The 14,726-nt window shown below is 43.2% G+C and overlaps 1 protein-coding gene across 1 annotated transcript in view; it reads left to right on the plus strand.

Moving 5' to 3' along the window:
- PTDSS1 (phosphatidylserine synthase 1) overlaps positions 1–14,020 on the plus strand; it is a 77,536-nt gene extending 63,516 nt beyond the window's left edge. The window contains exons 10-13 of the mRNA XM_033125875.1: positions 2,187–2,286; positions 10,143–10,211; positions 10,940–11,009; positions 12,941–14,020. Coding sequence (XP_032981766.1) covers positions 2,187–2,286; positions 10,143–10,211; positions 10,940–11,009; positions 12,941–13,050 — 349 coding nt within the window. The 3' untranslated portion in view covers positions 13,051–14,020. The remainder of the gene's footprint in view (positions 1–2,186; positions 2,287–10,142; positions 10,212–10,939; positions 11,010–12,940) is intronic.
- Positions 14,021–14,726: the final 706 nt, after the last annotated feature.

The raw sequence follows: 14,726 nt of genomic DNA on the forward strand, positions 1-14,726 counted from the left end.
TTGATTTTAGACAGCTTCAATACAATGTGCCTTGGAGAAGGCCTGTTTGGATTGAGGTAATTAGGTGCTCTATTTGCTTGTTGGATTCGAGAGGATCTAGTTCTGTCCACAAGTTTGGGAAGTTCTCATCAAGAATTTGTTTGAATATATTCTCTGTTCCCTTCTCTGTTTCTTCTCCTTCTGGTATGCCCATTATTGTTATATTGCTCTTTCTGATGGAGTCAGAAAGTTCTTGTAGAGTTCTTTCATTTCTTGTAAGTTTCAAGTCTCTTTCTTCTTCCATCTGTGTCAATTCCAGGTATCTATCTTCGATGTCACTGATTCTTTCCTCCATCTGGTCAACTCTAATACCTAAGCTGCCTATTTCATTCTTAATTTCTTCTATTGAGTTCTTAATCTCCAGAAATGCCAGTTGGTTCTTTTTTAAAATTTCAGTCTCTTTGGTAAAATGTTCCTGTTGTTCTTAGATTGTGTTTCTGAGTTCATTAAACTGCCTTCCTGTGTTTTCTTGCATCTCATTGATTTTTTTCAGGACTGCAATCTTGAATTCTCTGTCATTTAACTCACATATTTCCATATCTTTAAGTTCATTTTCTGGAGACTTTTCACTTTCTTTCTGAGCTGTCTTGTTACCTTGGTTATTCATGGCAATTACTGATTTATTATTTCTCTTCCTAGACATCTACAGGAGTAGGTTCTACAACACGTTGATAGTAAGAGGTCTTTCTTTTGTTTTCCAGTAGGTGTTGGTAGAGTGTTTTATTTTCTCTCCAACTGCAGCCTTTTTTTTCTCTCTGACACTGTAGTGTTATGTTTTCTCTGCACTATCCCAGCTTCTCACATAGTGGGGGGATTCCCTGGAAGGCGGGCTTCTCCTCTGTTAACAGTTCGCCTAGGTCATAGGGCGCCACATCCGTGTGGGGATGCAGAGAGGTTTTGAAGTTCCAGAGCTCTTCTTGCACAAGATTCAGAGCCCGTGTTTTTCAGCAGTTCTGTTTACTCCTGCAGGGATCCGCCCAATTAGGTGGGGACAGGGGTGGGGTGGGTTGTGAGAAGTGGCCCAGAGCAATGGCAGCGATCACCACCACAGCCATTCCTGCTTCTAAAGCTCCCTCCCCTTTGCCGGGACTAGTTGGGCTGCGAATCTGTGTCTGTGGTCCCTAGTTCTCAGAACTACAAATATTCTGTTCTTTTGATCTGACAATACTACTATTCCGCTTCTAGCACTGGGCAGGTGGGGGCGGGGCGAGCTCTGGGAGGGTAGGGAGGAGGCAGCTAGTCTCAGTGCCTAAGGCTTCCGTTCTCTGTGGCAGTGAGGGCTTAAACCTATGTTTTCAGCCTTCTTCCTTCAGTGTTTGCTCCGCGGTCTGTGCCGTTGTGTACAGCTGAGCTATATGCTGTCCTCTCTGCCCCGTGGGCCATAAGCGGAGCCCTAGTAGTCCAAGTTCTTCCCTCTCCCTCCACTGCGGTAGCTCCAGGATATAGGGAGCTCGGAGCCCTGAACTAGGTCTGCGTCCTGCTCCCGCGCGGCTCTGGCTCTACTCTTCTCCCTTCCCTCCTCCCCTGTTTGCGCAATTTGCCCACCTTTAGGTGAATTTAGTAGTGAGCCTCTTTGTCTTGCCTCTCTGCTGTTCAGGGTGTCCTTTGTGGAGTTATAGTTGTTCGATTAGTTGTAAATTCCAGGGGAGATTTACAGAGGCTCACCTCACACCGCCATTTTGATGACGTGTCCACATAAAACTTTTGACTCCCCCAAAAGTTAACTGCTAATAGCCTACTATTGACTGGAAGCATTACCAATAACATAAACATTTGAGTAACACATATTTTCTATGGTATGTGTATTGTATACTATATTCTTAGTCTAAAGGAAACTAAAGAAGAGAAATGTTATTACAAAAATTATAGGAAGAGAAAATACATTCACAGTATTTATTGAAAAAATCTGTGTATAAGTGGACCCTCGCATTTCAAACCCCCACAGTTCCAGGGTCAACTGTATATTATTTTTGAAGAAAGTGCAGTTGTGCTAGAACAATGTCATTTTGTGGGGGATCCTCTACCAGTGGTTGCAGCAGAAATCTTATAACCAGTTGAACTCTTTGATGGAATAATGCATATTTCTGTTAATGTGTATGCTCTGATAAGATAAATTGGTATTTGACTTCTTGTTCTCTGTCAACTAGGGTCATTGGTTTCCTGGAAGCTATTGTTTGCATAAAATTTGGACAAGATCTCTTCTCTAAGACCCAAATACTCTATGTTGTGCTTTGGCTTCTTTGTGTGGTAAGTCATTACTTTTTCACCCAAAGGGTTGGCTAAATTCCCCATTGTGTTTAAAAAAAAACGAAAAACAAAACAGCTCTTGTGCACCAAGCTTCATTAGAAATTCATAGACAGGACATTCTATTTGAAATAACCTGAGATTGGTCACTACTCTGAAGTTCAAGAATAAATACATAGGACCACATGGCATCCAGAATGGGTCAGAGGTGCACCATACACGCATTTATTTCACTTAACAGGAATTCATCTGCTCATGCGAAGAATTTCAGGCTTGCCATGAAGTGAAAAGGACAATTACTGTTCCCTGTAACGTACATGTAACAAACAGTAGTATGAGCGTTTATGTACAAAATGACAGACTATAGTTTATAGGCCACATAAGATGTTTTCGAAGGTAATCAGACTGTGCAGTTTCTGCCCTGCCAGCCAACTTTCTAGGCCAAGTCTGGGTAGGGGGAGCTTCCTTTCTGAAGGGCAGAGCCCTGGGGTCTCCAGCTCTGTTATCCTGGGACTTTTCCCTCACCTTTAACGTGAAGTAAGATCTTACCTAGCTTACACAGTCTGTGACTACCCTTAATTTAATTGTTTTATTATTTTGGAGAAAAGTCTTATTTTACATTTAAGCTTAGGATTCTTTAATTACTTGGTCCAGAAAATTAATTTATAATTACAGAAACCTTTAAACATATTTGAAAGTACATAAGGGTAGGTGACCCCTCATGTACCTATTACCCAGTTTCAACAATTACCAACTCATAGCCAATCTTGTTTCCTTATATTTCCTACTCAGTCTTTACCCCAAATTATTTTGAAGCAAATGCACCTGTAATATTTCAGGATATAGCTCTAAAAGAACACAAGAATTTTTTTTTTTTTAATTTAACGCAACCACCATACTATTATCATACCTGAAAAAGAATTGACAGTAATTCCTTAATATTATCAAATATCTAATCAGTGTTCAAATTACTAACATTTTCTTAAATGTTGTATTTTTTAACAGTTTACTTAAATCAATACCCACTTTTTGCAATTGTTGGCATGCCTTTTAAGTCTCTTTTAATCTATACTATCCTGTCTCTAGTTTTCTCTCCTTCACAATTTATTTGTTGAAGAAATCAGCTCTTTTGTCCTGTAGATTTTCCCACAGTCTGGATTTTACTGATTTCATCCTGTACTGTAATTTAACAGATTTCTTTGTCCTCTGTATTTTCTGTAAATTGGTAGTTGCATCTAGAGGCTTAATCAGATTCAGGTCTATGTTTTTTTTCTTTTGGCAAGACTAAACTTTGTATTTTTAAAGTGTTTTTTATTGCCTTTCACAATGCCTGTTTTTAGGGTTATTGTTAGGAACTCTAACTGTACCAGGGCACCTTGAGCCTTTTCTGCCCTGTTTTATCTTGAACAGTAAAAGGGAATAATGATTTCCTTTGTACTTAAACTCCAGAGTTAATACTCAAATGTATTTTTTTTTCTTTTTTTTGGCCTGGTGAGACTAGATGTAAGGGTTGGTTAAGGGAGTATGTCAGATGTGTCTGGAGATTTTAACCAACTGCTTCTCACATTGCTATCTGGCATGTGCCCCTTAGGTGTGTGAACTGTAGTTTTAACTACTGCCTCAGCTGGTGCCAGAGGGGACACTGAGAGGTGGAGGCAGGCGGGACTACTGGGACATGGGCAGGTGCCCTTCTCACAACAACCCATAGCAGGCTCCCAGCCATCTGTGCACAGCTTCCATCTGGGGCATCAGTGGCCAGAACAGTCTTCTCAAGGCCATGTCAAAGAAGCCCTCTCTTGTCAGTCCACCTGCAGGACACGGCCAGTCTCTCTTTAAGTTTTGGATACTTTCTGTTTTACTTATTTGACACTTAGCATACGTCTTCTTATGTTGGTGATTTTTGATTTGCCTTTATATCTGTGATTATAACCTCATAAGGACATGAACCACATCTTGTCCTCCCATCAGTCTCTCCTTCAGTCACCATGGTCCTTTGTACATGTGGTATTCCTTCACACAACATTTTCTGAGTGCTCTTCAAATTTATACCTGATACTGTACCCCCCACAGATAGATGATGGTGATGATAAGATTTATTAATGCTTACGATGTGCCAGATACTCTTCTAAGCCCTTCTCATGAATTGCACATTTGATCTTTACACTTTTCAGGGAGGTACTTTATTAGCCTTCTTTTATCGATGAATAAATAAAGGCACAGAGAGGTTCACTAACTTGCCCCCTGTTACACAAAGAGTTAAGTGGCAGAGGCAGGGTTCAAACCCAAATAGTCTGGCTAGAGAGCTCCTCCTCCCCTTCCAAGGGTGCCCCCTCCAAGGGTCTCCACATCCAGGTAGGAATTATACATGCAAAGGAATGATATTAATATGTGATAAGGATTAAGGATGTGTCCATAGAACTGAAGGAGCACTGGAGAGAGCACCAGATGAGATGGGGAATTGGTGAGGGCTCCCTGGAGGTAATGAGTGAAGAGGACTTTGAACAGTCACAGTGATGGCTCTCTCATCCTTCAGGTGCCTCAGTTAAAAACCTGAGAGACTGCTTACCGCCCTCTGTCACTCTTCAACTCAGAGGATCATTAGGTTTTAGTCATTCGAACATTTAGCCCAGCTCCACCCTCGTCTCCATTCTCACTGCCTTTGCAGCTGTCTAGACACCTATTTTCTCTCCATCTTGCCCTTCAGATCCACTCTCTACACTGCTACCAAAGCGATCTTCCAGGATTCAGATCTGAATCTCTTTTCCCTTCTTAGAATCATTCCCTTATTGTTGCCTTGGGAGAGCCCAATAATACAATATTTTTCCCCACTGAAGTTCCGAGTAATTAAGACATAGGCAGGGTGGGAGGTGCTTCTGGAGATCAGAATAGCATCTTTATTACTGAGAATCCACATTGTTCAATATCAGCTTTAGATGCATGGCAATGAGAGGCGTCTGAATAGTGAACCCCAGAATTTGACACACTCTCCAGCCCCAAGAAGCAGGCCTCCCCACATTGTGCTGGTGGCCTAACACCTGGACAGAAAGACAGGAAATGCCCAGCTTCCTTCTCGGATTCACCAGTCAGATAGCTCCTCCCCAGGGAAGGAGTGAGAGGTGGGGAGAAGCTGCAGTATTATACCATGAAAGCTCTCCCTCCCTGTAGAAAGAAATACCAAGAAGGATCCCCACCACAAAACCTACCAGCTGAAATAGGAAAGCTTGCGTGTGTGGTTAGGTCCACCATTATCTGGATCATTCATCATACCCATTCGTGTGTATTCTACTCAGCTACCTCAGACTCCTTAGTTACCTCAACAAGTCATCCTTCCAGACTTATCTTGCCGTCACCCATGAAGCTTCTTTTACCTGATGTGAATGCTTTCTCCTCTTCCTCTACCTAGTGAATCTTATATCAAGACCAGACTTAAATTCATGCCCTCTATGACCTGCAAGGCAGACTAGAGGCCAGTCGCAGTTGGTACATATTTCTTTGAGTTCTAATTTGAGTGTAATGTAATTTGCGGTATTTATATCTGTCTCCTCAACATTACATTCTTGCTCACAAAGAATAAGTTTTCATTGTCCTTTTGTCCCCACTGACTATAGCACAGTACCTGATACATAGGAAACACCTCACAAACACGTGGAGAATAAAGGAATGAATTTGAAAGACAGAGACCAGGAGATGTACAGGCAGCGGGAGGAACGCACATGTGCAAAGACATGAAGCTGTGCCAGTGCCCAACGTTCTTGGGAAGATGGCTCCATGTTTGGGGAGCTTGAGTGAGGAGAGCGAGTTGGAGGTGGAGAGGATAGGGGACATCTGTAGTTAGCAAGTTCCCAAGAAGATTTTTCAGTGGGAAACACTGTGGGTGGGGGGAGAGTCTAGAGGGATTGGAAGAAGAGTTCAGTCTGAGGGTGTTGTAGTGACAAATAACTGAAGCTAAACCAAGGCAGTGGCCTTAAAGATGCAGAGAAAAGGCTGGATTTGAGAGGTCAATTCACAGGACGCCATCCCCTGTGAGAGCTGGGAAGGGATTGAGCATGACTCCAGGGTGTCTAGTTTGTGTCTTTGGGTGGCTATTGGAGATGGTAACAGAATGGTGGATATAAAAAGCCCCATGAAAGTAGATGAATTTGGTTTGGGGCATTGAGGTTTAAGGGACCCTTAGAACTTACAGATGAAGATGTCCTGTATCATTGGAAATTCTAGTCTGTCCAGTAACACTGGATAGACTCAGTTGGCGGTGGAGATGAAAGAGTTGGGGCTATGGGTATGTCGAGCATTGCTAGAACCATTGGATTAGTCTGGGGACAGCATTGGGAAGAGAAGCTAGTTGAGGATGGAATTCTGCATAGCAGCCACTTAGAGGCCAGGCCAGTCTGAAAACCAGCTCCTGGAGAGCAGGTCTTTGAAGACAAGCAGAATTCCCCAATTGGTGTACCAATGATGAGTGCCATGGAGGGGGACCTGGCCCTAAATGAGGCCATTGGCTAGGATAAAGAGGGATCCCCAATGCCTTGCACATTTACCAGTTGAAGAAAAAGAATACAAACAAGGTGCCGGTGCTTTTTCACATTTGTGGTCTTTATTAAAGATGAAGATTGACCTCAAATTCAGGAGTGAAGCAGACATCATTCAGTAAGGGAATGTTAAGCTACACCATGCCTCCCACACCACTCAGAGACAAACCCCCTAATTATTCTCCTGGTTCAGTAAGAGAACATATCTGGAACTTGAGATAATTGCGGAAGTAAAGATCCGCATGCTAGTTAATAAGCTTCTTCAACAGCAGTTGTCTGATCAGACTTGGTAAATTTGAATTCTCATTATGATGTGAGAGCCAAGCCAGTTTTACCGCCTTATTGCCGACACCCATGCTTGTGTACTGCCTTGGTTCTCATCCCACATGTTTTCTTTCACTTTCTCTTTTTCTTCCCTTTCGTAAACACAATCTGTACAATTGCTATTTTAAATCCAGGCCTTGACATTTTAAATGGGTACTTACCTAAATATCCACAGGTGTGATTGCAAACCCCAATTACAAGCTTTTGTCTCCTGGGACAAGTATGAAATGGATCTTTTGTACCCAGGTGAAGTGGTAGATTTGGCAGCCACACCAGGCCCTTTGAGTGGTGGTTGTGATGATAAGCTCACCACCTGCTGGCTTGTCCCCTGGTATCCTGCAGAGCTGTCTGCCTGGTTTTCCTGACCTGCCCTCCCAGGGGTGGGGCTGGGGAAGGAAGAGGAAGAGCCCCACTCACCTGCCCTCTGGTGGGCAGAATTCACAATGACAGCTATTCCAGCCCTCACTGCTCCCGGTTCTATTGGAGTAACCGCTCTGGCCAGCCTACCCACCACCACTGCACAGCCACTGACTGGCCTAAGGAGGTGGAACCCGTCCTCCCTAACATCGCCGTCCTGTGAAACCTAGGATGACCTATGTTGCTCTTTGTAAAGGACCTAACATATATATATAGGCTAACACGCTGCAAATTCTAATGTTTCCCATTTTTTCCATGCCGTGAAAATGGTACATTTAGTGGGTAGTGCATGTTAGAAATCTGAGCATGTACCAGAGTTTGGTAAAAGTTAGAAGTAGTTTTCATTTTATAATTTTAATATATTCATTGCCTAATTTTTTCATGGGGGTGTGTGTGAGCTTTTTTTCCTTTAAATTTTTAATCTATAGGTGGATACCAGTTTTCATATGGACTTACTATAAAATGAACTAGTGATCCTCTGTGTTTCATGTTCTCTCTCCACCATGCTGCTATTCTGACTTCATTGATGGAAGAAGGCCAGTGGGAGCACTCAGACTCTTCTTTTTTGACACTTAAGACGATGCTCTGACCCAGCAGACACTTAGTTAATATCGTTGACTTAAAGGAACTTGGCCAGAGCTAGATTACCAGCCATGGTCCTGAGAATTCCCAGCAGCCACGGTGCCACGCTGCAGACTGGGGGCCGTGCAGAGCATATGAGCCTACTGGCTATTGCTGTGATGCTTTTCTTCGGGGCTGGACGAGTGGATGGATGAATGGATAGAGATGTGAAGATATATAGAAATAAAGTGAATATTTATCTCGATAGCCATCCCTAAACCTTGTATGCAGGGACATCAAGAGACCTGTGTTCTGGTTCCAGTTTTGCCACATACTAGCTGTGTGTCCTCGACAGGGCCATTTTCATTCCTGTGAAATGGTGAGAGTTGAAATTAATGATCTCTCTGGTGACCTCTTTAGATCTAAAGTTATGAATCTTAGAAAGAATGAGAATTATTTCCTCAAGGAGAGAAGGTTCCACTGTGATTTCACACTTCTTCCCACAGTTGAGGCAAGGTGATACATCCTCAACAGGAAATACAGTGGAAGAGGTGAAGGTTAGCGAGGATGGTGTGTGTAAGGATCTTCCTAAAGCAAAGCATTCTGAAGAAATTCAGTCATTTTGTTTTGGATGATTCACCTACAGTCAGGAAGGTAAGGCCTAGCTGAAGGACCTTGCCGAGAGTTATCTGTCCTCACTACTGTCACATGCTCTCCCTCCCTTCTTTACTACTCAGTGTAGGCATCCAGGAACTTTTTCCCTGACACGTTTTTAGACTTTGGGTTCTTCTAGGCCAGGGGTGTCCAAACTTTTTTCAACGGTTTTCACCAAGGGCCATATGCGGTAAAATACACAAACAGCCGGGCCACTCACTCGAGGTGAAGTACGTATTGCCTCACCTGGTTTATTTAAGTAAACTAAATATATTTTTGGAATTTGCTGCGGGCCAATTAACAATGGATTGCAGGCCACAGTTGGCCCGTGGGCCGCAGTTTTTACACCCCTGTTCTAGAGGCTGTTCTTCCCTCAAATTAGAGTATAATTTAGGGCAGCGGTGTCCAAACTGTGGTCCGTGGGCCAACTGTGGCCCGTGATCCATTGTTAATTGGCCCGCAGCAAATTCCAAAAATATATTTAGTTTACTTAAATAAACCAGGTAAGGCAATACGTACTTCACCTCGAGTGAGTGGCCCGGCTGTTTGTGTATTTTACCGCATATGGCCCTTGGTGAAAACCGTTGAAAAAAGTTTGGACACCCCTGATATAGGATGTAATGCAGGGCAGGTAGGGATGCTAGGGGGGAAATAGAGGTTATCCCTACCTCTGGGTTCCCATGGACCATGCTCTTCTCATTTTACTCAGGGACTTACATAGCATTTTTATTTTCTCTTTATTTTCTTATCTACATAAACAAGAAAAACAAAAGCAACCAGAACTGGGGTCAGGGTGGGGGCGACTGAGACTAAAAAGCAGTAAAATAGTGCAAAACCAGGGGCAGTAGTGTCCTGCTGTGTTCTGACACTGACACAGTGGGTATTTGTCCTGAATGCCCTCCAGCCCCACTGACTCAGACTGAATGAATCTGCTTTTTCATTCAGAAATCCTCTTCCTCACAGAAGCTGATAAACTGTCCTTATAACTCTCCCCAGTGATGGGGGAAGAGGATGGGCCACAAAACCAGAACCACAGTAGACAATCCTGTATGTCCTCTTGAGCAGAATCTGCAAAACCATTCAGAAAATGCATCCCACTTGTCCCACTTCTAATCATGATCTTGTATTCTGATAGAGTCATAAGTAGTAACTGCGGTTTTATCAACTCTTCTTATCAAAAGTTTTGGGGATATTCCCCCCACTCCTAGCCTGGGGTTCATCTCCACCACATCCAGCCATTTTTTAACTGGTGTCCTAGGACAGATAGCAGAAATGCATCGAGCCATCTTGTGTGAATTCCCATTGAGACCCTGAAGTTCTGGAAAATGGAATTTGTGCAACATCATTTATAAAATGTGCTTGTTTTTCTCTTCCAGGCTTTCACCACCTTCCTGTGTCTGTACGGCATGGTGTGGTACGCAGAGCACTATGGTCATCGAGAAAAGGTACAAGAGGGAAGGCAGAGATGGCCTTTATTTAAAGTAACCCTTGCAGCTTGGAGCTTTAACCCAGAGCATGTTTGCATGAGAATATGGTGTGGCCGGTTCGTGAGAGTGGGCTTCAGTCTCGCTATGTAGAAACTTAACCAGTTCAGAATTCATTCCCTATCCATGGATGTCCATGCTTGTGACTGCCCTGTTCAGTAGGTCACTATATTTATCCTCCCTTTTTAAGAGGTTTAAAACCTAATTATTTATTTGAAACAAAACTTGTGGGGAGAGCCCTGGACCAGTTTTTGGAAGGCTAGGTCTTATTCCTGGCCCTTCCACTTCGTGCAGACCTTTTCCTATGCCCCACCCAGCCTGGAGGCCCCAATCAAAAAATTCTTTCCCTGCCCACTTCGTAGTAGATACGAGTATTAAAGTAGAGAATAGATGTGTACAGGCTTAAAATGCTACAGCAGTCTTGTCCACTGTAATTTTTTAAGTAAAAAGAACAGCTTTCATCCTTTATTCATACCTTGAGTCTAAGAATCTAAAGTGCTTTCTAAATTTATCATCTGGGAGATAGCCTTGGTTTTATAGCTGAGAAACATGAGTACTGGAAGGTTCTGTTACTTGGTGGTGGTGATCCCCAGACTGGGAAGGGCAGGACAGAGCATCTCCCTTGTTTGCCTGCTACCCCTCCTGGGGAGTACTTGAAATTCTGTCACTAAGCCTGCCTCTCTCCCTAGACCTACTCAGAATGTGAAGACGGCACCTACAGTCCAGATATCTCCTGGCCTCACAGGAAAAGTACAAAAGGTATCTCTTTCTTATTTATTGTTTAAAACTTTACTGGGTCCTCTCCCTTCTGAGGCCCAGTAAGGAGATTTAAAATCAGTATTTCTCCTCTGTATCTTGATAAATGTATGTTCTGAAGAGTCTCAAACCTACTCATCACATGACTCCTGTTATTATTAAGAAACATGCAAAGTGCTTGCAGAATCTGTCCAAAGGAACTTTCTTCATAAGAAGAGGCACCATGTAGTTCTGCCATTTCTGAGACAGGAAGATGTAAGGAGGCCCACATGTCTCAAGCACCCTGATGGGAGTGTTCTCTCTGTCTTGGCTTTTATCATGAGTGAAAGGGGTTAGGAAGAATTGTATACCAGGAGGAAAAGCCTTTCAAAGAGGTGGATTGATTTAATCACGTTTATTCAAGAGGCAAACCAGCGTAAGGGATTTCAATCCTTTGCTCCAAGGGAGGAGCATTTTGGAAAGATTTGCAGCCACCTGGTTTTTTTAAAGAATTAGGCACATGGAATAACGACACTGAGAAGGCTCCACTGGACAGCAGTTTCTTGCATATTCTTAATGAGCTGATCGGAAGGCTTGACTAAAGGGAGAGAATTATGAATGCTAGAGACCATGAATTTTAGCTCACAGGATTGCTCAGAAGAACAGTGGGCCTAGGGAGAGGAAAGCACTACTGTCGCAATTGCTCCCCTGAATTCTTTTGGGGTCAAGCTTCTTAGAGCTCTACCTGGGAAAATACTAGTGTTCACTCTGCTGAGTTGCCATTCACACCTTTTTTAGATGGTTTCTCCTGAGTCAAGGAGTGTATCAATAGTCTATTTTGGAATGCTGATAGAAGTGGGCAGAGTGGTTCCCCAGAGCTCCCTGGTTCGCAACCATCCCCTTACATATCAGTCCTTGACGCTTCTGGGCCTTCTCCATTGAAAAGACTAAAAGAAGTAAGCAGTGTAGAGATATATTTCAATGAAAGGTAGATACACTAGTAAAAAGAACAAAAACGAAAGAAAAAATCTTTAGAGTGGTAAAAGAATCTCTTGGTGGACTAAGCCAAATACCACTTATAATGGAGACCAAAACTCTGAGAACTTTTTTTAGTGGCTATCTTGGGTAGAGATTTCCTCTGGGGCTGGGGCTGGATCTGAGCCCTGGGGCAAACAAAGTCTTGGCTTGGCTGCTAGGCCAGGGGTTGGCCATGTACTTAAGAGCAGAGCTAACCCAAGCTTTCCACACCTTTACCTGGAATGCCCACCCATCCCCCAGCTCCCCTGACCCCACCCTCCACCTGGCTGATGCCTGCTGATTGCTCAGCTGATGTAGAAGTCTTTTTCTGAGTTCCCAGACAAATAATATAGTGTGACAAATGATGTCCCTGTAGACTGAATGTCTTGAAGGCATGTGGCATCTTCAGTGTGTGCCCCAGCGCTCTTTTAAGCAGCCAGGACCTGATTTGTAAAAGTGACCTCCAGATCAAATGATAGAGGGCATGTGATAGCTTTAATTTTGTAAAGTCAGGAATCTTTCCCAATTCAGGGATTTGGAAACTCTGGTATGTAGCAGGTCAAGGTTGGAAACAGGTAATGCATTCTTTGGTTGACACCCATGTGCTTTACGTTTTAATTGCCCCTCCTTTGTGCTTTGATTTCATTTGTACACTAACTTTGGTTCCCATCACCATGACCATGATCCACCCTACACAGTGTGAATATAAAATTTTTTCAGGACCCCCACAGACTGCATGGAGCCATCAACTTGCATACCCAGGCACTGGCTGCCTGTCTTAATTTATTAACGAGGCCACTAGATGGCGCGCGAGTATCAGTGGAAGAGCCTATACTTTGCGGGCAGGCCTAGGGAGGCTGGGCAGGGATCTACAAATCTGAGTGAGCCTGGGAACCCCTCAGCCCATAGTGATTGTGTGTTCTGATTCCTTTGGCCAGGTTCTGAGGACAGCCCACCCAAGCATCCAGGCAACAACGAAAGCCATTCTTCCAGAAGAAGAAATCGACATTCCAAGTCAAAAGTCACCAATGGAGTTGGAAAGAAATGAAAGACCCTGGTTAATCAAAGATGTTCCAGAGAGTGCCTAGAACTGAGGGGGAAATGGAATCATTTGGACCTACCTGCTAGGAGGTTAAAACATACAGTGCAAACAGGAAGAGGAGAGGGGACTTTGGGGGTGTCATTATTTGAGGGTGTAAGTCTGGTTTCCCACAGACATGGCCACATCAGGCAGACTACTGCCTGGGGTCCTTCACCAATGTGGGGTCTGTTCTAACGTCAGCACTTGGCATGCGGTCACCAATAACAGTACAGTGTGTTCAAAGGAAAAGGTAGCTATTTACTCACAGTTGCCAAGAGCAGCTTTGTACTTGTGTGTGTTGTGGATGCCTGTTAAACATCTTCATTTGGACAGGGCATTAACTGTACAGTTAATGTACTGTTCACCAGTACTGTTTTTTATGATTTTGCCTTTCCATTTGATTGGTTTACGTTTAGGCTGCTTTTCTGTCTTTTATTTCATTGTTGTTATTTGTTTTTAAGTTAGGGTGTTTAAAAGCCTTCAAAAACCCTTTCTTCTAGAAAAACAAAGGGGAGAGCTTTTGTGTTACGGATTAGCAAACCTCATACCCTTTTTAGGACCTTAAACCCCATAGCAGATGTAAACCAGTCTGAGGAAAGGTTAGCTACCCACATAGGATCCTGGGCTTCAGATCAGAACCTTTTTTTGTACCATTCCGAATGTCACTGTCCAGGCTTATCCACACACAGTGTACAGACATGAACCTGCTCGAGAGGCAGTGCACACCACGGCTTCTCCCCCAGCCAGGTGCCTTTTACATTTTGTGTTCCTTCCATGATGTGTTGCTGACATTGTCTTTTAATCCCATGTGAGGTGCTGGTGAGTATTACCTTTCATCCATGCCATGCTCTAGAATGTTTACTTGATAGTTTTATCACTTTTGATGGCTCCCTGTTTCAAATAAAACAATTCACATTAAAGCCCATCAAAGATCTATCTGTAAAATGCTCATTTCTCTACATCTTATTGATATTTTCCACTGCTGGTAAGTAATCACTCTACTTTTCAAGTGACTTTAGGGTACTAAGAGTGAATGTGTACGTGTTTTATACAGTGAAAAGAAAAAAAATATGTGTCTTTCAGAGTTCTTACCAATACATATGTCCTGTTTCCTAACCTTCCCAAGTGATTAATAGGAAATGAACAAGACAGTCATCTTTTTTTTTTTTTTTAAGTATGGTAATGGTTACATCAACCTAGTTGGATTTTTTTTCCTCCAACAAGTGGCTGGTACCCATCTGATTGGCTTATAGATATAAACTTGCTGAAAGCAATCCTTTTGCTCGCTCATTTCACAGAACACAAAAGTTTTGATGTTTTTTTTCTCCCTTTAAGGAAATCATTAACCATACAAATGTCATGTTTTTCTTTTTCTGCAAAAGAATTCCAGGGTGAAGGGGTTAAATAAATCATACAATCCAGGGTCACATCCTGTGTACTGGGCCTCTGGCAGTCACTTGGCTGAGAGCCTCACAGACTTGCTCCAGCAGCTGACTTGTTGCTAGTACAGAAGGATCCGTAATCGTCAGCTAGCACAGTGACTAAGGGAGCAGACTGAGGGGCCACAGCTCTGAGCTTTCACATGCTGTGCAAGCAGCAGCCCCATCCTTCCCATGGAAGCACTGGAGAGAGGCAGAGTGGTG

Source organism: Rhinolophus ferrumequinum, chromosome 14 (genome assembly GCF_004115265.2).
Source record: "Rhinolophus ferrumequinum isolate MPI-CBG mRhiFer1 chromosome 14, mRhiFer1_v1.p, whole genome shotgun sequence".
Taxonomy (NCBI): Eukaryota; Metazoa; Chordata; class Mammalia; order Chiroptera; family Rhinolophidae; genus Rhinolophus; species Rhinolophus ferrumequinum.